The 24,497-nt window shown below is 42.9% G+C and overlaps 1 protein-coding gene across 8 annotated transcripts in view; it reads right to left on the reverse strand.

Moving 5' to 3' along the window:
* Positions 1-24,497, reverse strand: part of shroom2a (shroom family member 2a) — a 65,284-nt gene that overhangs the window by 3,694 nt on the left and 37,093 nt on the right. For 3 of the 8 annotated variants that reach the window (XM_054734718.2, XM_070545910.1, XM_054734720.2), the window contains 7 exons: positions 15,107-15,208; positions 14,752-14,769; positions 14,120-14,242; positions 11,452-13,810; positions 10,950-11,035; positions 1,364-1,939; positions 452-982 (listed from right to left, as the gene is read on the reverse strand). In XM_054734718.2, coding sequence (XP_054590693.2) covers positions 452-982; positions 1,364-1,939; positions 10,950-11,035; positions 11,452-13,810; positions 14,120-14,242; positions 14,752-14,769; positions 15,107-15,208 — 3,795 coding nt within the window. Of the gene's footprint in view, positions 1-451; positions 983-1,363; positions 1,940-10,949; positions 11,036-11,451; positions 13,811-14,119; positions 14,243-14,751; positions 14,770-15,106; positions 15,209-18,377; positions 24,177-24,497 lie in introns of those variants that run through there. The other 5 variants (XM_015975544.3, XM_070545911.1, XM_054734721.2 and 2 more) reach the window with 4 other exon arrangements.

Genomic DNA, 24,497 nt, shown 5'->3' on the forward strand with positions numbered 1-24,497 from the left:
ATATATATATACATACATGTATATATACATGTATATATATATATACATGTATATACATACATGTATATATATACATGTATATACATACATGTATATATATACATGTATATATATACATGTATATACATACATGTATATATATACATGTATATATATACATGTATATATATATATACATATACATGTATGTATATATGTACTGTGTATGTATATATATATGTATATGTATATATATATATATACATCTACATATATATATATATATACATATACAGTACATATATACATATACATGTATGTATATATGTACTGTATATGTATATATATATATATATATATACACATATACACGCTGAAGATTTATGTACAACTAAGAGTTTCTTTAGACTCAGTCTATTCTTAAATCAGTGCTGGAATCCTTCATGTCCTGCCTTTAAGCTGTGTAACGCACCTTTCCTCCACAGGTCGGGAGTTTGCTGGTTTTGTCGGCACCTTCCTGCGCTGGTGAGCTTCTTCTAACAGCTGCTCGCCCTGAGGGAAGAGACCCTCCATGAGGTCCATGGTGGTCTTCATCTTGCTCTCATCCAGAATATCAGCCAGCGATTTATCCTTCCCCGTGATGTCCCGCACCAGCTCCTCTCTCTTCTGCTCCTCATCCTCCCTCAGCCGTGCGGTTTCCTGCGTGCTGCTGAGCTGGTCTGAGGCCTGGAGCCGTGGCTGCTGGCTGTTGGAGCTGCAGTCCTCTCCTACAGTGGTCATGTAGGAGTCCTGCTGGGACACTTGCTCACTCTGACGGGTAAAGGCACAGAACAGAGAGTCCTGTCCCAGACTGGCCACTCCAGGCCCTTCAGCTTCCATGAGTGGGAGGTCGCTTTGCTGCAAGAATGGAGAATTCTCCTTCTCTACATTTTTATCCGAGTGGACAATCCTGATTGGAACTTTTCTCGCTGTTGTATTCTGGTTTTCTATCTTATGCTCCATCCTGAAATGTTAAAAAAAGAAAGAAATGAGAAAGCATCTAAAAACCCAAACATCAGGAGTGATTTAAATGTTCCACAGCGTGATGCTAACTGGAATCTTTTCCTTCATGCCCAGTTTACTGAAATATCTGAGACAAGTAGACTCCTCCCACCCCTTTGGGTTCAGATAGCTGCAATAATCCTAAATGACCACAGATGACTCTGATTTGTTTGGAATTAAGAAAATGGACAAAAGGTTTAATGTTTCCATGTTTCAGCATTTAGGAGGACTTTCTCTGAACTGCTGGGAGGCGTCAGTGGGAATGCAGAGAATCTTTCTAAATGACCACGGGTGACTGAATAAAGGAGCTGAAGCAAGTGCTCTTCTGCTAAATCCGTGTTACCTGTTTGGTTCCTCATCATGAAGAGAGACTGGAGGCTTGTCGCTGAGTCTCTGTGGAACAAACTGTGGAGAGGGCGAGCGCTGCCCCTCCATCTTAAAAAGCCCTGAAGGTCTGCAGGAGGAGGCCGGGGGAGAGGGGGGATGCTGAGATGTAGACAGATGATGCACTGCCTCTTGTCCTTTGTCCATGAGTCCTTTGTCCTGCTCACAATCTCTCTTTGCAGAGTAGCGGGAATAAAAAGTGGAGCTAGTTTCAAAGTTCGCAGAGCAGTGGGTGAAGATGTCACTCTGGGACTTGGTGGAGGGCTGGTGGGAGTTGACCTCCTGGCATGTGGTGGGGGGAGGCTTCTCCAGCGCAGAGGGCTTCTTCCTGGGTCCAGACGACAGCTCTGTGTGTCTGTGGCCGTCGGAGTGAGAGGGGGCGGGCTCAGTCTGACTGTGAGAAGTTGACGTGGGTTTGTGGTTCATGGTGGCAGCAGCAGCTCCTGGCATGGGCGGAGGGGGTGGCGCTGGGTACGTTTCAGCCTCTACGGGCTTTTCTCCCACTTCGCAGTCACCTGACCTGCTGTCAGGGAACCTGAGGAATACAAGGCAAAGCTTTTAATTACACAGCCAGGCAGCAGACGATCATCGGCAACTCACTGAAATAACACACGGTGGCAGAGGCCTCGTCCATCCCAGCAGCCACTATGATTATGACTCCATGACAACACAAACTCTCCCTCTGCTCCCCAAACTCCTTCCTGTTAGCAGCCCGCTGGCGGCCTGAAGCGGAATTTTCCAGTTCCCACAAAGTCTGAAGAGGGATAAATAATCGTCCAGAGCAGAGAAGCAGGCATGATCACTTTTTCCTCCCTAAATCTCCTTCACAGCTTTAACAGGGACTCTCAGGAGCTCCATGGTGAGCCAAAGGAGGCGCTAGTAAACAAACTTAAAGCTCTAAGTGTTCCGTCGCTCGGTGTAATTTAACCTGGCAGCCTGGTGAAAAGCAGTCATTAACTGATCCATCCGAGCGGTGTTGTGTGCTTAGAGGAACACCAAACAGTCTAATGCATCAGCTTCATGCACAGCAATTACATTTCCAGGCGTTCTCTAATGAATTCAGCTGGGCGCACTCAGACAACACCAACACAAAAACCACGCAGCTCTGATTAAAGGCACGACTGATTCTTCAGCCACAAGATACGACACGGTGACTGCTGGGCAGACAGACGCCATAGCCCACAGCTCCGGATTGGAGTCTTTACAAGATGCAACACGTTACCCCAAAACAAATGGCTGCTGAAGCCTCAGCCTGGACTCAGCAGTGGGAGGAAAGCATGGAGCCTGGTGCTGGGGAGACTACTGAGACGATCAGCGACTGAAAAATAAATCCAGGTTCAGGTCTTCACTGAGTCTGTCGTGTTGCACCAAACAGTTTTATTACTAAAAACAATCTAGAAAAAGTTGATCACATTCACCACCACCGAGCCTTAAACATGTAAAGATGCAGAAGACTGAAGCATATTTACTTATTATGGTATGGACCCACTCACCCTGAGAGTGTCTGTCTGCCGGCTCGCTGTGACTGAAGCCACCTGTGGTGTGTCCTTCCACCTGTATCGATATCACCATCAGGGTGGGGCCCACCTGACTAAGCTCCTCTCCTACACGGCTCCATAACAATGACATCCAGTGCACTGTTGTTGTAACGCAAACACGAGTCATGTTGGTGTGATTCCAACAATGTAGTTGCTCAATATCAGTTACCCTCCTCTGAGTTTCACTTGTTGAGCTTTAATGCAGGAAGACTCCAGAAGTACTGGTTGTAGACGTCATTTAACCACATTCACACCATCAGGAGTTCAATATCTGTAGCCAAAGAATGTGTTTAATGCAAATAACTTCATGATAATGTGGGTTTAACCTTGTTATGGTAAAATAAAAATCCTCCTCTACACTGAATTCAGTTGGGAATTAAGAAAAAAAAACACTTCTTACCGTCAGCGTTAATGTTGACGAGACATTTTATTTTGGTTTTAGTTTTTTTGACTAAACTTCCTTTTAATTTTAGTCACAATTTAGTCATCTAATTTGGTTTAGTTGACTAAAATACATGTATTTTTTTCTGATGCAATAATTTCCAACATCTGAAAAGGAAATTTTAACTGCATCTACTTGAAACTGTTAAGAAATATGAAAAGTTCACATTTCACACTTTAGATTAAAAAAACTATTTAAAATTGTTTGTACAACAATTATTTTGGGAAAATACTGAATTGAACACTGACAGGTTAAAATAGTGCCTCTCAATTTTAATAAATGGTAAATGGTCTGTATTTGATGCACTACCTTCTAGTCCTGGAACCCCCCAAGGCGCTTTACAACACAATCAGCCACTCACCCATTCACACACACATTCACACACTGGTGGGGATGAGCTACGATGTAGCCACAGCTGCCCTGGGGCGCGCTGACAAATCTGAATAATGTGCAGTAATATCAGTAAACGTGTAACGGCATGAAGGTTCTCTGATTTGTGCCAAAGGTCACATTTGGGTCAAGCTGGGTCAGGCTGGGTCAAGCTGGGTCAGGCTGGGTCAAGCTGGGTCAGGCTGGGTCAAGCTGGGTCAGACAGTACTTTGAATCCACAGATTAAACCCACGGAGCCACGATGTCTGCTCAAGATCATAACACCATCTGCTGTTCCGTCCCAGAAGGACACTTCAAGCCACGATGATAATTAAATAATAATTAATAAACTTATGATTTCATTACTGTTTAAATAATCATTACAACATGATCACTTGGTTCAGATATAAAGGTATTTTAATGACATGAAATGGATTATTGTGCTTTGGGTATTATAATGATAATTATTATAATGTTTATAAAGATGTGCTCAGCAAAGAAGACCTTCACCCTGCCAGCAAAAACAGAGTTCAGATAAACAATAACTGCTTCGCATGTTTCTGACGCATGAGCAAGCTTTCTTCCAGAGAGAGGGAGTGTTCTGAGAGTTTGGTAAAGACTAACCATCCAGTTCTGAACAAGACATCATCCTGAGGAGTCAGGGACGGCCGCCCTGAAACCTCTGCCAAGCTGTTCTGTCACGCCGACAAGAACGGCTAAAGAACAACGAAACTAACGAGCTAACGCAAGACTCTCCCAGAGTCATTGATTTCTGAAGTTAAGTAAGACGAAAACGTGCATCTGCCAAACGCTTCGTACAGCCGTGTACCCGGCTACCACTCTGGACCAGAGCATCGCGTCTTCCTGCCAGCCCCGAGCGTCATCTTGGATGAACCCATCCTCCGATCTCCGGATCCACAAGAGGGTCAGCCCTGTTTGGGTGAGGTAGAACACGACAGATGACGTTTGATGCTGTTTTCTCTCAAAATAACTCAGTTATCCGCAAAACATCATTTTGACCAGAACGCTTCCATTCCCTCTGAAAGAAACCTTCTGAGAACTTCATCCAAAACTCACCATTCTCATTTGTAGCTCCATCCACACAGTTTGCTTTTAAACAAGTTTAATATCAAAGCTGTTGAGAATTGTCATTTTTATAATTGTCGCTTCAAATTTTCAGTTTAAAAATAGTTAGTAATAAATTTCTTCATTTTAAAACTTGCCTCCTTATTGAAACGAAACAGGAAAGGGTTGCATTTCCAGTTTATCGAATGAAAAGAATCTTACTGAATCTTCTGTTTAATAAATAGACTTTTGCTATTAATTTAAGTATCTTAAATTAATTTTCACACCATTACACATGACAGGAAATGACATCATACCATCAAAAGATTAAAAGGTGTTAATGATGCGGAGGTAAACTAAAGGTAAGAATTGTTTTCAGGTAGGTTTATTAGTTTTTATTAGACTGATTGATCAAGGTGGGACACCTGAATGGTTCTCCTCACAAAACCACCACTAGAGCACAGATCCTAACGGCTGCAACAGCCACGGAAATAAAACAATTACACAACAAGATGCGTGCTTGTCACGGCTGCCAGCCTGAAAGGGGAAAAGCAGCCAGGATCACCCGGCTCTGGACACCGCCCCTCCTCCTCTCTCTTCCAGGCTGCTGAGGAGCACAGCTGAGCTGAATCCTCCTGATGAGCCACACCTGGATAAAAGGCTGTGCCTTCAGCAGTCTGGGAGGCAGCAGTGCAGGGGTTCTTCGTTTAGTTTTAACCCCTTCGTTCGTTCGAGCCTTCGTCTTGATGAGTTTAACTTTTATAGTTGAACTCCTGAGTGATCCAGAGGGATCGTTTTAAAGGTTAACTTCGTCTGTTGCAATTTTATTGACTTCGTTTTTCAAACACCGTTGTAACCAGGTGTTTTTAATGTTGGTAACTGCTCTTTTAATGTTAGCCTTTTAGAGTATTTTTGTTTAGCGTTATCTTAATAATGCTCGCCATCTGTTTGCTTGTGTTTTTAATACCTTTTTGTACAAATAAACCCATTTTAAACTCCTCCGCCAGTTCTTATGTTATCCCCATCCTTCACATTTTACCATCTCACGTTGGGGACGTAACAGTGCTGCTCCGTGAGCTCGGTTCGGTTTGCTGAGCTCCAGCAGCGTGCTGCTAACAACACTTTTATAACCGGGGAAACCCAGGATGTGTAGATCATCACATCTACTGCTTTTACTTCCAGCCGCGGACAGTTTCTCCCTTTTCCCTTTTTACTCCTCGTTTCTGTCAGTTTCCGCTGTTGCCTCTTATCAACAAAAATGTCGGTCAACATTTGTCACAATTGAGTCATTATTGGCGTGTATGTTTTTTTATTTTTAGTATGCAGAAGTTTATTGTTCCGTCACAACAGCAGCGTTCAGCTTTAGGGGCCGGGATCAGTCTACAACCCTCCGATTACAGGACAACCTGCTCTACCTCTTGAGCTACCGTTGCCCCATATCACCAGTACCGATCATACAATACCACAGATACGCATCCTAATGGGAAAAGTTCCTACTAAGTAAGTAAAGTAAGTAAAAGTTTATTTATATAGCGCCTTTCTCAGATATAAATCACAAAGCGCTGTACAACATGATAAAGATCAGGTAACCAATGAAAACATCAGAAAAACAATAGCAGTGATAAACGTAGAAAATAAAATCATGAGTATAAACAAAGTGAAGGTGTGAACCCGAACAAAGCCATCTTTTAGAAACATGTAGGGAGGGAACGCCTGGATGAAAAGGTGAGTTTTTAGATGGTTTTTAAAGACCTCTACAGTGTTAGAGAGACGGAGATTAGAAGGTAGACTGTTCCAAAGTCTGGGTGCAATAGTCTGAAAGGCCCTGTCCCCTTTGGTTTTCAGTCTGGTTCCAGGAACAGCCAGGAGGTTTTCAGATGTGGATCTGAGGTTCCGAGAGGTGGTGTGTGGGGATAAAAGCTCAGATAGGTAGCTTGGAGCCTGGTTGTTAAGAGCTCTATAGGTCAGGATTAAAACTTTAAACTGTATTCTATATTCTACCGGGAGCCAGTGGAGGGACTGTAAACCTGGAGTGATGTGAGCTCGTCTGCTGGATTTGGTTAGGAGTCTGGCTGCTGCATTTTGGATGGCTTGAAGGCGTGAGAGGGAGGTTTTGCTGAGACCAGTAAAAAGAGCGTTACAGTAGTCTAAGCGTGATGACACAAAGGCATGGATGATTTTTTCCAGATCTGCAGTAGAAACCAGTTTACGGACGTTTGAAATGTTTCTCAGTTGAAAGAAACAAGTGCGGGAGATGGTTTTGACGTGTGAGTCTAAACTTAAAGCTGGATCAAAAATAACTCCTAGGTTTCTAATGTTGGCCTTGGCTGATGGGCAAAAAGAGGCAATTTCTTGCTCGATTGTTGGCTGAAGTTCCGGGGGTGCAGCGATCAGGGTCTCTGTCTTGTTAGCATTGAGGACAAGAAAGTTGCTGGACAGCCAGTTACTGATCTGGGTCAGGCAGAGTACAAGTGTGGCCAGCCTGTCCAACTGGTGTGGCATAAAGGACATATAGAGCTGTATATCGTCAGCGTAGATGTGGTAGGAGATGTCTGGGAAAGACTGAATGATGCCAGCTAGGGGAAGAATATAGAATGCGAATAGTAGAGGCCCTAGAACTGAACCTTGTGGGACCCCGCATGTTAGAGAGGCGGTATCTGAAGAGAAGGTTTCTGACTTCACTGTGAATGTTCTGTTAGTGAGATAGGAAGAGAGCCAGTCTAGAGCAGAACCTGAAATCCCAGCCAGGGCATTTAACCTAACAAGGGTCTTCATTAAATTTCCATTCCTCAAACCCATAAAGGTCATCAATACCTCAACCTCCAGTAATAGCCCAAAAGTCTGGTCAACGCCAGGTCGGTAATGAATAAAACTTTCATTCTGAAAGACTTCTTTGTTGCACAGGGGTTGGAACTCCTGTGCATATGTGAGAGCTGGCTTCCTATGGGAGATTCGAGTGCTTTACTGGAACTGCTACCAGTGGGTTGTAGCTGTTTTAATGTCCCGAGGTCTTCTGGCAGAGGCGGTGGACTGGTTGTCGTGTATAAATCTCACTTCAACTGTAAACAGCTTATTCCATCAAATCCTCCTTCCAGCTTTGAAATGTGCCTGTTTGAACTTGGCCCACCTCCTCTGTTGCTCGTGGCGTTGATATATCGTCCTCCTAAATTTGATGTGGACTTTTTAAAGGACTTCTCTGACCTCCTGTCTGTAAACATGCTAAAGTATGATCATGTTTTGATTCTTGGTGATTTTAATATTCATGTGTGTTGCCCTGATAAGCCATTCGCCAAAGACTTTTTACATCTGTTGGGCTCCCTTAATCTGTCACAGTGGGTCCTGGGTCCTACTCATGTGCAGGGACACACCTTGGATTTAGTGATGTCTATTGGTCTCTCTGTTGCTGGTGTAGAGATACTGAGCCCGGTTTTTTCTGATCACTCGCCCATTTTATGTGATTTTAACTTGCCCTGCGTGTCTGCTGTGGCTTCCTCTCATGTGAGATTCCGTCGTGTTTTAAATGCAGCAAAGGTCATTGAGCTTGGTGAGCTCCTATGTGCAGAAGGAATTGAGCTACACACAATGTCACTTAATGCAGAAGAGCTTACACTTCAATTTGACAGTATTTGTAAAAACATTTTGGATAAAATTGCACCTCTTAGGATTAGAAAGAAGAGGCCTAGGCCAGAACCATGGCTCTCTGATGATGTTCGGGCCTGCAGGCAATCCTGTAGGAGGGCAGAAAGGAAATGGAAGAAAGACAGACTCCAAGTCTCTCGTGAGATATTCAGAGAATCTTTGTTTAGCTACCAGCAAACTCTTAAGGAAGCAAGGGTGAAGTTCTTTGCTGATATCGTGGAAAAAAAGTCTCATGATCCACGCACTCTTTTCTCCGTAGTCAATTCGCTACTTGAGTTCTCTGATTTTAGCTCTTTGCCTCCCACAGTTGAAAATTGTAATGACTTTCTTCACTTTTTTGTTGATAAGGTTACATCTATTCGAGCTGCCATTACAAACTCACCATCTGACTCTCTACTCCCAGAGCCGCTCCAGGCTACACTGGAAACATTTGAGACTGTTACATTATCAGACTTGGAAAAACTGGTCGCTCAGCTCAAACCTTCTGGCTCTCCTTGTGATGTGCTGCCCCCTAGAATTTATAAAGAACTCTTTCCAGTGATAGGCCCTTTGCTGTTGGCAGTCATAAATGGCAGTCTTACTTCTGGTATGGTTCCGTCCTCGTTTAAGAAGGCTGTTATTCATTCTATGTTAAAAAAACCGGGGCTGGATGTGACAACCTTAGCTAATTACAGGCCCATCTCAAAACTCCCTTTTCTTTCCAAACTGCTGGAGAAGGTCGTGTATTCACAATTGGTTGCCTTTTTGGACACAAATGATTTATGGGAAACCTTTCAGTCAGGGTTGAGGAAAGGTCACAGCACTGAATCTGCTCTTTTAATGGTTTTTAATGACAAGTTTTTAGCCTGTGACATGGACAATGATGTTGTTCTGCTACTGCTTGACTTATCTGCAGCTTTTGATACAGTCGACCACGAAGTCCTTCTGGACCGACTACAGCATTGGGTAGGGATAACTGGGCAGGCCCTCCAATGGCTTCGCTCTTATCTTCAAGACAGGACATTTAGTGTTCAGATGGGTGAGGTAATGTCACCCAGCGTGAAACTTCGTTGGGGTGTGCCACAGGGCTCTGTCCTTGGTCCTCTCCTATTTGCAGTGTATTTGCTTCCTCTTGGAGTCCTCCTTCGCCAGCATAATATGAAATTTCATTTCTTTGCTGATGACTGCCAGATCTATCTCCCTCTTCAACGTGGGGAGGATAGATCTGTTTCTCCTTTACTGGATTGCTTGAAGGACATAAAATGCTGGATGGCTTCTAATTTTTTACACCTAAATGAGAGCAAAACGGAAGTTATAATACTTAGTCCTGGCAGAAGAAATGGCTCTGGTGCTGATATTGACCTTGGCCCATTGACACCCTATGAAAAGAAAATGGTCAGTAATTTGGGGATTAAAATCGACTCAGCACTTAATCTTGACACTCATGTAAATACAGTGGTGAGGTCCTGTTTCTTTAACCTGAAAAGACTATCCAGGATCAGGCCTCTGCTGTCCAGAGCTCATCTGGAGTCTGTGTTGCATGCCTTTGTCCTTCTCGGCTGGACTACTGCGACGCTCTGTATGCTGGTCTGGCCCAGTGCACGGTTGCACGGCTCCAGTTTGTGCAGAACTCTGTGGCTAGGTTCCTGACAGGCACTAGATGTCGAGAGCACATTACCCCAGTGCTGACTGCTCTGCACTGGCTCCCGGTAAAATATCGAGCTCAGTTTAAAATCTTAACTCTCGTTTATAAGGCCCTCCAGGGCAGTGCCCCCCCCGTATATTATTGCGCTTTTGAACAGGTATGCTCCATCTCGGGCTCTTCGCTCAGCCGAGCAGGAACTTCTGGTGGTCCCCCGGTCGAAGTTTCGATCGAGGGGTAGACGTGCTTTTTCTATTTTTGCTCCAACTCTGTGGAACGAATTGCCACTGAGCATTAGACAGGCTCCATCCCTTCAAGTTTTTAAGTCTCGTTTGAAGACTCATTTTTATCTGATTGCGTTTCAGCGCTAGGGTCACTTGAATTGCCCTAACATTATGGTTTTAACTATTCTTCTTTTTATACCGGATGCTTGATTTTATTTTGTCTGACATTTTTTTTTTAATCGATTGGTCTTATTCCAATACCTCTTATCTGTAATACTGTTTGCTTGCTATTTTGTGATTTTATGTTTTTATCGTGCTTTTATGCCCATGTATTGAGAATGTTTTTCTTTTAATGATGTTGTTCAGCACCTTGGGCTTCGGATAATGTTGTAGAAGGTGCTATACAAATAAAATTTGATTGATTGATTGAAAGTCAGAGCAGATAAGTGTTTTCACACAAGTACACAATGTCCCTTTCACACAGAAATACATCAGCAATGCTGCATTAGAAAATATAGTCTCTGATAGCTCTCGAGACAAACAGACACTCCCAAGTCCGAAAAACTAAAACATGGATTTCTGGCGGCTGTGAGCTGTTCCATTTGTTAAGGCAAACAGGCGTAGTCTGCTGTTTCAGATGTACTCACCTTGTGTCAGCGCTGAGCAGTTCTGCACATTTACTCTCCATTTGGGAATATTCAGGATCAAACTTTGCTGCTGGAACTGGACTGTTCTGTACAGTTGGAAAAAGCACACATGAAGTGGTGCAAACATGTACAAACATTGAAGACTTTCAGTTGAAAACCCCAATTAACGTTCCAAAACCAAGTCACGTTGCAGCGTTGTGGTAACTCCCAGCCGGAAAAACAAATCCAGGAGGTTGATGACCCTCTATTAAGGCGAGGGCGTGTCTTTATGAACAAATATAGATTAATATTTGACTTGGCCTTTGTTCTGTGACTTCAGAAACTAACAAAATAAGCAACTGAAAAACTTCTGACATGCTAATTAAAACCAGATGGGAGCTAACAGAAGTCCTTTGTTTTACTACCTCTAACATCATGCTAAGATACCCGATATGAAGCAAGACAGAACAAGCGTACAAAAGAGTACTCCTGATAATCCAGACATTCAGATTTCGTGCCTTACCTGCCCATAGAAGTCTGCTGAGGGAGATGATCTGGACCTCTCGTGGACGCATGCACTCTTAATCCGGTCCTCTGGTCCCGTATCTAGTATGTTGTCTGCTGAAAGATACCGTCCTGAGGCTTTTTTCTCGGAGGGTTTCTTCTGTATATTCCATCTCGCCTCATACTCAGCAAATGTGCCGAGTCTCTGGTTATCTTGTACGGATTGTGGAGCGTAAGGAGCGCTTTCCGTCTTCTCTCTGTCATTGACTCTTTCCACTGTGTCCTCGGTTACATTACTAGAAGCATATTTACTCTGGTGTTTGTAAAGACTTTGGGGAGGAATGTGAGTAGGGAATTCTGGTTTCCCGCTTTCTTTTATGAGTTTCTCTTCATCTAGTGAGGAGCTTACGCTTTCAGATAGAGACAAATCTTCATTAACACCAACTCTGTGTATTATGTCTGGTTCAGAAAAAGACTGAACCTTCTTTTCTGGAGGAAAACGTTTGCGACCCCCTACTCGAGTTATCTGACCACTAGAAAGCACTGAAAGACTTGATGCCAACTCGGTGACAATCGGCAAGGGGTGGCCATCTTTCCAAGTCTGGGTTGAAGGCAAGTAGTTGGGTTGGGGATCTACTCCAGAGAGCTCCAGTAAGACCGGCTCCAGGTCTTTCCTCCTGAAAGAGGTGGCTCTAAGAACCCTTGCTTGTGCCTCCTTCAAGTTATCTTTGTAGGTGTAAGAAAAAGAGCCGTGTGCATAGGTTGAGGTGGAACTTTCTGTGGACTTCCAGACCTTTTCCTCAGCTTCGTGTTCAACATCAGGAAGGGTCGCTGCACTCTTGCTTTTTTGCAGCTTTGCTCTTCTCATCTGGATTTCGTTTCTCAGTGTGGTGGCAAATCTGTTGCCTCGGTTGACCTGTTTGCCTTCAAGGGACTCCTCAGAGTTTTCACTTCCCGTTTTCTCCTCATGGCCTGTGACATCCATGGACAGAGTGTGAAGCATCGGGGTTGCCTGAGGGCAGATCTTACTGCCCATCTGATTGTGATTTCTGGGGTCTTGAGGCATTTCTCTGAACTGTGCTGGCAGAGATCTCCGTTGTTCAGGCTGTCGTTTAGGAGGATTACTGATGTGCTGAGATTCTGCGGTCTGTGTGCTGTGTCCTCGGTGGCCTGCCCTGTTATCAGAGCTGGGTTTAACTACAGATGTTTCTGGAACAGTAGTGACTTGATGTTTGCTGTGAGCACTACTGTCTTTGTTCTGCAAGGAGTGTTGCTGCTGTTGGGGCAGATGGTACTTGACTTTGGTGCTTGTCTGCAAGTTACTGGGGCTCTGTTCATGTCCAGTCTGTGGTAGATCTACTCCAGTCCCACTCCTCCCGTCTTCTGGTATATTAGACAAAGACGGACAGCTGGGATGTGTGGGCTGACATGTAGTGACACAGTAATATCGGTTAGGTACGGAGCTCTCAGTGTTTTGGTCAGTAGTTGAGGAAGACAAGCCTAAGCTTCGTCCCTGGTTCTGGTTTGAGGAACTGTTAGCAGGTACTTCTTGTGAGCTACAGTAGTGTGGCTTTGGTGCAGATGGAGCCCATAGCGGAGGAGGACAAGTGCTTTTGTCACTATGGAGTCTTTGCTGAAAGGGCTGACTAGCGTGGGAGACATCAACGTTGGAGTTGGGATATGTCTTATTTGAGCTGTAAACCTTTTCACTGTCATGTTTAGGAGAAATGTGGCGATTTTCAGTGGAAGCCTTAGAGGCTGAGTGAGAATGAGGTGCTTCAGGGTGAGCTAGCACAAGGCCTCTTTCATGTGCCTTAGTTGCAGCAAAACTGTCACTGCGAGCGGGTGGAAGAGGAGGAGGAGAAGTGGACGAAGCAGACCTCTTTTTCTCAGGGACATACCACACAGGTGCAAAGCTTGTTCTGCTAGAAGTGGAATGGCGACATCCAGCAGAGTCTTCAGTCTGTGGACCATTGTGGCCTGAGTGAACTCCTGGCACCTGGAAATATGTGGGTCTGTCATCCTGCTTCACTCCTTCAGCAGCCAGGCTATGGCTGTTTCTGCTACTGTTGTACCTTGATCCTGGATCCCACTGACCAACTTTATGCGACACGTTCTCTGTTGAGGCAGCATTGCTTTTTGAGAGCGTGTAATCAGGTGTGCTTGAGCTGGTAGAGAAAGAGCTATAGGCAGAGTCTCGTTTCCCTCCTCCAAGGTGCTCCATGCTGTTGTTGGACTTAGCTGGTGATAGCTGCCCGGCGGGGTCTGGGTGTGAGACATGTTCTAGACTGTCCATACTGCCAAGGGAGCTGAACTGGTCAGACACCCTGCGCAGGTTTGTCTGCTCCCAATCAGTGGAAAGATCAGAGGCAGATGAACTGGTGGAACAGGACATGAAGGTAAGAAAAATAAATATATACAAAACCAGCTTCATCTAGTTGTTCTTTAAAACATATTTAGTAAAAAATAAAAAATGCTGTTAGAAATCAAGTTCTCGCTCATGCTGTGTTGTTTCTAGTGTATTTGGTTACATGAGAATCTGGTCAAGCGTTGAACATGTTGAATGATTAAAACGTTCTCAAAAAATACACATTTGAGAGTATAGAATGGTTAATGCAGTGCAAAATCCCACACTATTCATCTAAAGGGCCAATGCTCAGCTCTTGAGAGTAAAACTTCAGGATCACCTTGCATCATAAGTGGTGTGCCAGACTGCAGTGGGTGGAGACGGTCTTCTGCCAGCCTCTAATTGGCTTTCATTGAACTTGGTAGAGTGCCAGGAGTGAGGCCTGCTTATGGGTTCATTCCTCCTGCAGAAAGGCCAAGACATCAACTGAATTCAAGACCAAACCTTTAAGAAACACAGCATTTCCTTCAGAATAAGAACCAGAGAGATTAAAATCACGGTATCAGTGCAAATCACTGCAGAACAAATGTGTTTAATGTCAGTTTCATCGAATTCTTAAGCAATTACTCTGAACCAGTTTTATTTTGCTTTTTTTTAATTGAAAAAATACACACATGGAAAAAATAATGCAGACTGAATCCAGATGAGACATTTATTCTCAAGCGTTACGGATGCTCGACATCAGTCTCAGTTTCAAAAATCAACATTTCATGATTTCAGATGATTAAGCTGAGATTCAGAGCCACATGTGTTTTACTCAGAGTCGCAGATCCAAAAACACCATTAAATAACAGCAACTCATATAAAGTACCTTATCTGCATTTATTTTATTTCAGAGACGTAACAGATCCTCAAAAGAAAACTGATCATTTTGGGTTAATGTAGCCAGAACTTTGTACAGCTGTCACATACCCTTTATAGCAGCTCTTTCTGCAGCAGCATGTCAAGAAATAAACAACAAACAGTTCATTTAATATTGTTATAACTATGAACACAATGCACTTTTAAACCTTACTGGTAGAAAAATCATCAAATACCTTATATGGACTAAATAATAATAAGCTAATAACATAAATCACAAGATGTTGAAAGGTTTTCCAGCAGGTGCAGGTAACGATAAACAGGAGAGGAAGAGTTGAAATGGGATAAACAACTTTCCATTACCACTAAAATGATTTCTGTGATGATGAGGAGAAGGCAGGCATGATGTAGGGGAGGAAGACGAGAACTATGCTCTACTTTTGCAGGTAAATCCACAGAACCGTACCTCATGGAACTTCGCAAAATCTTCGTAAGAAAGCTTCTTGCCACATGCACGTCATTCTCTGATGGCATTTTTTGAGCTACAATATCCACCATTCTCACTTTCCTGGGAGGCAAGGGAGGGAATAAACAGAAAGCTCACCAACAGCAAACAGGGCAAACACCACCTTTCATTTAAAGCTGCAGGTAATTTTGTGAATAGTGAAAAGGACCAAGCTTTATATAGTTATTAATATCAAAATAATCTTAGTGCGACCTGATGGGACATTATAATAAGGAACTGATGTGCAACATTATAGCGCCCTCTGCTGGTTAACATAAATAGTTTCAGGAAGAAATGAGTCAAAGGGAAACTGGGTCAAATGAGAAGCTGATGGACGGAGAAGCACAAAACAAAATACAACCAAAAGAGCTGAGGCCAACTCTCATTGAGCTGATAATCAGAACGGTGAGCTGGTTGCTCTCAGACTTGACCATATGGTCTTCAGGGGAATACGGCCCCAGCATGAGGCAGGGGGCTTAAGAGAATACAGAACATTTTCAGCCTTCTCACCACTCTGTTCAAGCTGTCGTCTGCGTCCCAGACATCCTTTCTGCCCCCAATCAGGTCCAAAGCCGGCACAGTTGGACTGGCACAAGGCTTTTCACAGGTTTACGGGTTTGTAACCTACATTGTTGTATGGAAAGATTGGTGTTTTTCACAATAAAACTAGTTCCCCAGGATAATCTTTGGAATAAAAAATAACATCTGAACTGTGTGAATTATTTTACCACCAGTTTTCAGAAAAAGTGCTTTTAAACATGTGGTTATATTCACTCACAGAGGTTCACAACTCAAGTGCTTTAGTAAAGTTTAAAAAAAATTTGAAGTTTTAAAATTGTTCTCGTAAATTACTGTTAGTATTTTCAAGAAGCTATACTTCAAAATAAACCACACGAATGATTTTTATTGGAAACGTGTCCAAAAACATCACAGTGACCTACGGAAGCACATTGACGTCAGTGCGAGAAAAAAACTGTAGGAAAGGTATGGATGTTTCCCAGTGCCAAGGAACCTCATCTTGATGTCTTGGCCCCACCTCGGTTGCCTAGGAGATACGTCATCAGGAGCCGTCAAGAAGTGTTCCAATGTTCATGTTCTACTGAGGCGTGTGTTCTCCGTTTGTTAGCGTTTAGCTAGCTGAGCAACGATACACAGGAGGTGTTTTGTAGCCTAGCCTTGGTCAAACATTTCACAGAATACGCCGTGGTATTTTCAAAAGGATGGCGGATCAGAAGCCGGCAGCTACTTCAGGGGCAAATTTCAAGTTTAAATGTAAGTCAACTAATTAAAAATGGTTTTTTGTTTTTTTTTTAGATCCAAAGCAGTTATCTATGGTTGGTTAGTTGCTTAGTAGTTGCAGCTTCGGTGGCTAGTGGGTAGTAACTTGCTTATATATTAACAAATATATACACAGCTTAAAAAGTAAAAGGCTCGTTATACATTTATACTGAAACTTATACGTACAAAATATAACGTTATTTCCCGTGTCACGTGACGTTGCGTGACTGCCATGGAAGCCGCGGTCACGGGATGCAAGTCTGTTCCATTGACCAGCTTTCTTTGACCAAGGAAGGACAGTGTTCTTGTAAGCAAGACACTGCCTCGCAAGGCCAGGTGCCTTGACATTGAGAAACACCCCATGCCATGATAACAAGAAAGTTTCTCGAAAAACGTTTAATATCTTGTAATAATGAAATTGCTCTGAAGGGTAAAACGAAGACATCTTGCAGGATGTTTTAATCTCATCTAGATGGGAGAAGATGGTCAGAAAAAGCACCTTTCTGCATTTTTAGGAAGCAGTAATTTGTCAGAGAAACATATTCCTCCACATTTCGGTCAGGCCACCTTCCACTTTGAAAACCACCGAGGAAACAGCCCTCACTTGGATTTCTTGTCTACACAAATTTGCGATACTTCCACTTCCTAGTTGAGCGTTCAAATGAAATATTTACTTCCTGGTTTTGCTTTTTCACATTTAAAAACTTTGAAACATTTTTACCATTATTTAAACAACAGGACTAAAAAGTATGTCCTGATATTACATTAGACACATTCCCTTTGTGAGGGAAGTCTGTGTGTGTTTTTGTTGTTATGTACCTGTTACACCTAAACACAACTTCTCGGTATGAAGATTCATCAGGCAGTTGCCTTGGCAACGGAGTGTGCGCTGCAGAGCTGGTAGAGTAAACAGCTAGCAAAAGTAATTTGCTGATTTATGCACCGTTGGTTGGCTGTTTTCTCCCTATTACTTCCTGAAAGTTGAACATCAAGAATTTATTCAACTGTCCTGTTTATTTTGAGGAAAATGCTGCAACACATAACCAGCATTTTACTGTTACGACCTATCTCATTATTACATGATATTAAACAAGTTTTAATATTAAAAAAGGTTTAAAATGATGATATGACAAGAAACTTTGTCGTTATTAAGAGAAATTGCTTTCATATTTTTTTCTCACACTGACATTAATATGCTTCCGTAGAGACCAAAGATGGAAGACGTGTAGAACCAAAGATTTGGTTGAGCTACATAAATTGGGATGATCCCACAAAATCAACTGAGGATTAGAGTTAAGGACTATCTGGACAACAAAAGGCAGACCAACATGGAGCTCCAGTTTCCCTCACCTCCTCACAGTCCCCTTTTTAGGGTACTTGCAGCCACCACACATGGCGCGTGCTATTGGTATGCAAATCTGCCTGGTTTATTAGGTCTATCGTCAGGGCTACAGCTGGGCCGGCACAGATATGCTCAGAAAAACGAAGCGGTCGGCTGCAGTGGGGGCAGGGGAAGAGATTGTTTTCTGAATGAACAGCCAAGCGTGTCCACTACCAACCAGTCAAAATTAACTTGCACACGACACAAGATTTGAAAAACTTGTGGGCAAACCGATTCTGGTGCTCTGTTAGTGACGCTCAAAGAGAACTTTCACAGATGATTCATTTTGTTTTTACCTACAATCTTTTAAAAATTAATATGCTTTTTGTTTTGGCACATTAAGTCTTGCTGAGCTTGGCTTAACCTAATGATGAATGACCTCATACTGAGAGCAAAGACAAAAGCATTTAGAGAAACAACATCCGTATCAGATTAAAACAGTAACTGAGGCCCCAACAAACAAATTATATCCTGACATGAAACCAAGAGAAACAATAGAAAGCCTTGATAGACTGATCAAAAGATTTTAATTAAAAGTTCTGAGAAAATGTGACGAAGTTCAGTCCAACTCACCAAACTTCTGGTTCAGGGGACACGTAAATGACACAAAGCAGAAAACGGTATCCTAAAATAGTCCTTTAAGATTAGACTGGTTGGCAGTTTGGGCTACAAAGTCAAAGTGGGACCAGCTGCATCCGTGTGCTGATCAAGAGGAACGACATTCCTTACAGAAAAAGTAAACGGGATGAGCATCATCACACAAACCTACAAGTGGTCCCCTAAAGACAACACACAACCCCTCACACCACTACTCTAAACAAAATGGACATGACTGAAACTAAAATGAAGGGGTTCCTACTGAATTGGCTCAGGAAGGTTTCCTTCAGGATTACTGGGTTTCTTTCCTTGGAGAGGGGGTAGGAAGAGGAGGGTTATTGTCACAGCCAGTCCCCTTTGACTATCCCCCTAACTTGCGTCATCTCATTGGCTCTAAGGAGCTAAAATGCTAATTCTTCCCATCTCTCCTGTTGTGTGGTAGACACGCATTTCTACCATTACTATGACAACAGCTTGATCTGTAGTGTGTGAGAACACCCTGCTTCCTGAAAGCCCAGGCTAAAGTGAAGAGCCCCTGACCACATGAAGCTGATAACTTCTGCTTTTAAGCTGGTGTATAATTTGATTTATAAAAACCAACATCAGAAATTGGGATAACAGGGTGGTCAGAATCTAACCGTTTTCAGATTTCCACAGTTTATTCAAACAAACAAACAAACAAACAAACAAACAAACAAACAAACACTTTATAACTTTTATATTAACACTCATATTTCTTATGATCTGAAATATAATCCATTGTGTTTTCTAATGCAGCATCAATATCACTTCACACTTGATTCTGCCCTTTCAATAACTAATAACTTCTTAAAAAGTGAAAACATAACTCATGAGACAACTTTTTTCTTTTCCCAATAAAAAACCTTGCACACAGGCTAAATGTCTGCTGGCAGGCAAATGGATTAGTGAAGAAAGATTGTACCCTAAAGCTGATAACAAGGCACTTAAACTCAACGTGATTTATTGTATGAGAAAGGCTGGAGCACAGAATCACAGCATTTTCTTCAAAGTTTGTGATTAGACTGGAATTATGGGAGGGACGTTTGAATGGTATCACTAAAGACAACTATTAAGAAAAATCTATCTAATAAAGATGAATTATGTGTAAAGAGAAGATAGAGGCTTTCATTTCAACCACATGACTCATTTGTCATTCAACAGCTTCTGAAGTCGTGTCCAAATGACTCTCCACAATGTTTAATTCTTAAATCCATCCATCAGCTTCAACTGAGAGTAGAAATCCTCATTAAAATGACACATAGCTGCTAATTCAATCATTATACTCCGTATGCCTTCAATACCTGTGCAATACCGGGTTTACGTAGTATGTCTGTGTCCCTTACAGTATGATGCAGTGTTGGAAACCAAGTTTTTCATTTTTTATTGGTGGTTTTTAGTGGTCAAAGGTTACCATAATAGCTTACTGCCTGTGTGTCTATGCATTCACCTTTGTTATTATTTTTCTTCAAATTATTCTCTAAGAGCTGGTGCTGCTGTAACAAGTGAATTTCTTCACTGTGGGAACAATAAGTGTGGAAGTAACAGAAAAAAGTGCTGCATCATGGTTTATACAGTACTTCCAAGCTAAAAAGTGCTGCATCATGTTTTATACAGTACTTCCAAGCTAAAAAGTGCTGCATCATGTTTTATACAGTACTTCCAAGCTAAAAAGTGCTGAGGCCGAGTACACAACCCACACTTTGAGCTGTTGGAACCCATTTGCTTCATAAAGTCTCACAAAGGCGTTCTTCAGCCAACGCTATCCAACATGTTTCGGGTGAGAGAGGTGAACCGTGAGCAGCACGTAATAACCGCCACATTCCTGCGCTGAGTGGCATTCCAGCTGTCAAGTCACGGGTCCGGCTACCAGTGCTGACCCATGGTCTAGAAACACCTGGAGAGCTTCAGTCTGAGGACGAGGCCTTTATGTTACAACTACACACACGTTAATGTCATGCATCTTTATACGCCGTCTGCTCGCTGCATCCCAACTTTTACTGACTCACTCGCCTGAGGGTGACCTTCCCCATCACGACTTTTTATTGGTGCTCCGCGATGACACAATGTTTGGAACAATAAATAAAACAATAACAAAAAATCCATAACAGACTACTCGATGCCAAACTAAAACCATCACACTGTGCATTTGAATTCTGTCCAACTAAAATCGGCAGCTTTTCTTACTTAATGTGAAAAATAAAACAAGTTAAAAAAAATCCAAGTCTAACATTAAGGATCATTTCAAACCATCGCTCCTTAGAAGTTCAGTCATGTAAAATCGAAGGGAAAACTGTTGTAAGTTTAAAAAGAGAAACTGAAATCTCTAAACAACTTCCTGATTTGACATTGAAAACATTTGAAGAAATCTCCTTACGACGGGTTAGGGTTAGCGATGTGCATTCCAAACATACCACCCAGGCTTATGTGTAATAAGCCACAGCACCAGAACCCCTGCTGAGCGTTTACACTGTAACATGCCCCCCCCAAGGGTTTTCCAAGTATTACGAGAGAAAGTTTAGCAGAGTCTGAAAGTCTGCTAAACGTTTGCTAAGCTATAATGGCTCCTTCCTTGTACAATAGTGCTAGAAAACAGTTTTGATTATTTTTTCAATTTTGGGAAGTCATCACAAACAAAATTTTAAATAAAAAAAAAGAAAGATACTACAACAACATTCAACTTCTCTTTCAATGCTTAACAATGATGGTCAGTGGCTGTGGTTATTCTGTGACTTTTTTTCCCACTTATTTCATTTATTCACATTAAAACCAATATACAAATCTAAATGACTAAAACCAACATGAAAAGGGGACAGAAAGAAGAAAACTTATGTTGTATGCCCCTAAAGATTTTACAACAATCGACTTCTCTCTCCATACCAATGATCAGTGACTGCTGTAATTATGTGACCGTTCCAGAAGGGGGAAACCAAATGACATAATGAACTAAAGATGAATCACTCCCTCTGCAGCTAGTTATGTCTACAGCGAATGTCTTATCCGAGAGCAGGACAGTCCAGATGGCATATGCCTCTGTGTAGCACAGCCTTGAATTTCACTATTAGTTTAAAAAGTGTAAACACTGAGAGAAACTAACAGAGCAGCACACTCCAGTCAGCAGTGAATCAAACAGAGAGCACCGTTTCAAAGGTAAGATCCTTTCCCACACATAACCACACCTTTCTGAACTCCATGCGACGTGTGACGTTGTTCCCTCCCTTCCCAACAATGGCATTAGACCAACAGCCTCATATTAGTCACTGCATGCAAAAAGCTCGACTCCTAAAGCTCCGCCTTCTGCTTTGAGTAGAGGCCACACCTGTGCACAGGGGCAGGTTCTGACAGCTTTCTGATCACTATCCAACCATCCAACATGATCCCCAAGATGAATAAGAAGGTGTTCCACGACAAATACTTCACAAGCACAGACAGAAAAGAAGTGCAGAGAAAAATATTAGAGCTTTCAAAGGGTTCAAGAGGTGATTTAAAAGATACACTTAACATTTCTGAACTCTCGCATCAGTACACAACATGCAGACTGCAGTTAAATAAACAATACAAGAAAAGGGACTGGAATTTAAGCTTTGAGGTCCAGTGATGAAGCACTATCACTTTGCTGTACTCTAAATTAGACACAGACTGGTCATTATGGCCTTGGAAAATGACTGACTGGAGATACTATTCGAGACAGTCAGAACTAAAAGGAACTCTAACACAGACGATCAGACCAAACTAAGTGTCCTGCGGGATCATAAGGCTGTCTAAAATGCCATATGAACAATAAAACTCGTCCTTGTAAGGAAATGTCTTTGAATCATTTGGAAAAACAAGCTTACAGAAATGACAAGACCCAGATCCTTCGGCCCTTTAGTAGAACCATGGCCACAAGTTGTGACTATGCTACAAAAGATATAAAACAAAACCACAGAGGCCGCGAACTTTGTGCCAGTTAAAGGTGCAATATGTAGGGCTGACATCCTGTGGTCAAAAGTGGTTACTGCACTCCATTTTAAGCAAAACTATTACTTTCTCTCTCTCATTTCGGGAGTTTCGCGGCTGTTGGCAGTTACAGATCAGCACCAGAAGAATCTAGATAACAAGCAAAAATGAGTCATACACAGTAAGTTTATAAGTAGATAAACACGTTCTCATACCTGGTGTTAGCACTCTTGGGGGTTTTACGATAGGCAGCAGTTATTACACTTATTACTGTAGTTTGTCTCTGGCATTACAAGAAAGCTGGGGTAAACATGGCCACAAATGTATTCCTGCCATCTTAAATGAAATAAATATTGTAAATTGATGCAAATGCAAACATTTCCACCAATGTGAGTCCTGCTTTCTACTACAACAATTCTCTAAATTAAACCTACATTTTTTAAGGCTTTATAATGTATGATGTTGCCGGATTTAGCTATTATTTATTAACAAACCTAAAATACAACACATTTTAAACTTTTCAAACAATAACCCTTTTCAAAAAATGTAACTCCTACACGTAACAAATCATGTAAAAAATCTGATTCTTATTTAAACATTGTAATATTAAGATAAACGTAAGTCTGCTGAGGTAACTATTTTAGTTAAAAGCTATTTTTCTGAAATGCAGCAGGAATGTGCTGAAACAAATCATTTATTTTCTGCTGAAATGTAAGTGAAAAGTCTATCTCCAGTGAGCAAACCTTTAAATAAAGTTACTGTTAAGTAATGCCATCCATCCATCCATCCATCCATCCATCCATCCGCTTATCCAGAGTCGGGTCGTGGGGGCAGCAGCCTAAGGCGAGAGGCCCAGACTTCCCTCTCCCCAGCCACTTGGGCCAGCTCCTCCGGGGGAATCCCAAGGCGTTCCCTGGCCAGGTGAGAGACATAGTCCCTCCAGCGTGTCCTGGGTCTTCCTTTAGGTCTCCTCCCGGTTGGACGTGCCCGGAAAACCTCACCAGGGAGGCGTCCAGGAGGCATCCTGACCAGATGCCCGAGCAACCTCAACTGGCTCCTCTTGATGTGAAGGAGCAGCAGGTCTACTCCGAGCCCCTCCCCAATGACCGAGCTTCTCACCCTATCTCTAAGGGAGAACCCAGCCCCTCTTCGGAGAAAACTCATTTCAGCCGCTTGTATCTGTGATCTCGTTCTTTCGGTCACTACCCAAAGCTCATGACCATAGGTGAGGGTAGGAACGTAGATCAACCGGTAAATCGAGAGCTTCGCCTTCTGACTCAGCTCTCTCTTCACCACGACAGACCAGTACAACGCCCGCATCACTGCAGATGCAGCAACAATCTGCCTATCGATCTGACGCTCCAGTTTTCCCTCACTCGTGAACAAGACCCTGAGATACTTAAACTCCTCCACTTGGGGCAGGATCTCATCCCTGACCCGGAGAAGGTATTCTACCCTTTTCTGAATCAAGACCATGGTCTCAGATTTAGAGGAGCTGATTCTCATCCCAGCTGCTTCACACTCGGCTGCGAACCGCTCCAGTGAAAGCTGAAGATCAAGTTCTGATGAAGCCAACAGGACCATCATCTGCAAAAAGCAGACCTGATGCTCAAGCCACCAAAACAGATGCCCTCCACACCTTGGCCGCGCCTAGAAATCCTGTCCATAAAGGTTATGAACAAAATTGGTGACAAAGGGCAGCCTTGTCGGAGTCCAATTCTCACTGGGAACGAGCCCGACTTACTGCCGGCAATGCGGACCAAGCTCTGACACCGGTCATACAGGGACCTAACAGCCCGTATCAGAGGGCCTGGTACCCCATACTCCCTGAGTACCCCCCACGCACCCTCCAGGATCCCCCTAAGGGTACAGAGCTGGTCCAGTGTTCCACGGCCAGGACGAAAACCACATTGCTCCTCCTGAATCTGAGGTTCAACAATCTGATGGACCCTCCTCTCCAGAGCCCTGAATAGACCTTACCAGGAAGGCTCAGGAGTGTGATCCCCCTGTAGTTGGAACACACCCTGCAGTCCCCCTTTTTAAATAAGGGGACCACCCCCCTGGTCTGCCAGTCCAGTGGGACTAACCCCGATGTCCATGCGATATTGCAGAGCCATGTCAGCCAACGCAGCCCCACAA

The sequence above is a fragment of the Nothobranchius furzeri genome, chromosome 16 (assembly GCF_043380555.1).
Source record: "Nothobranchius furzeri strain GRZ-AD chromosome 16, NfurGRZ-RIMD1, whole genome shotgun sequence".
Classification (NCBI taxonomy): domain Eukaryota; kingdom Metazoa; phylum Chordata; class Actinopteri; order Cyprinodontiformes; family Nothobranchiidae; genus Nothobranchius; species Nothobranchius furzeri.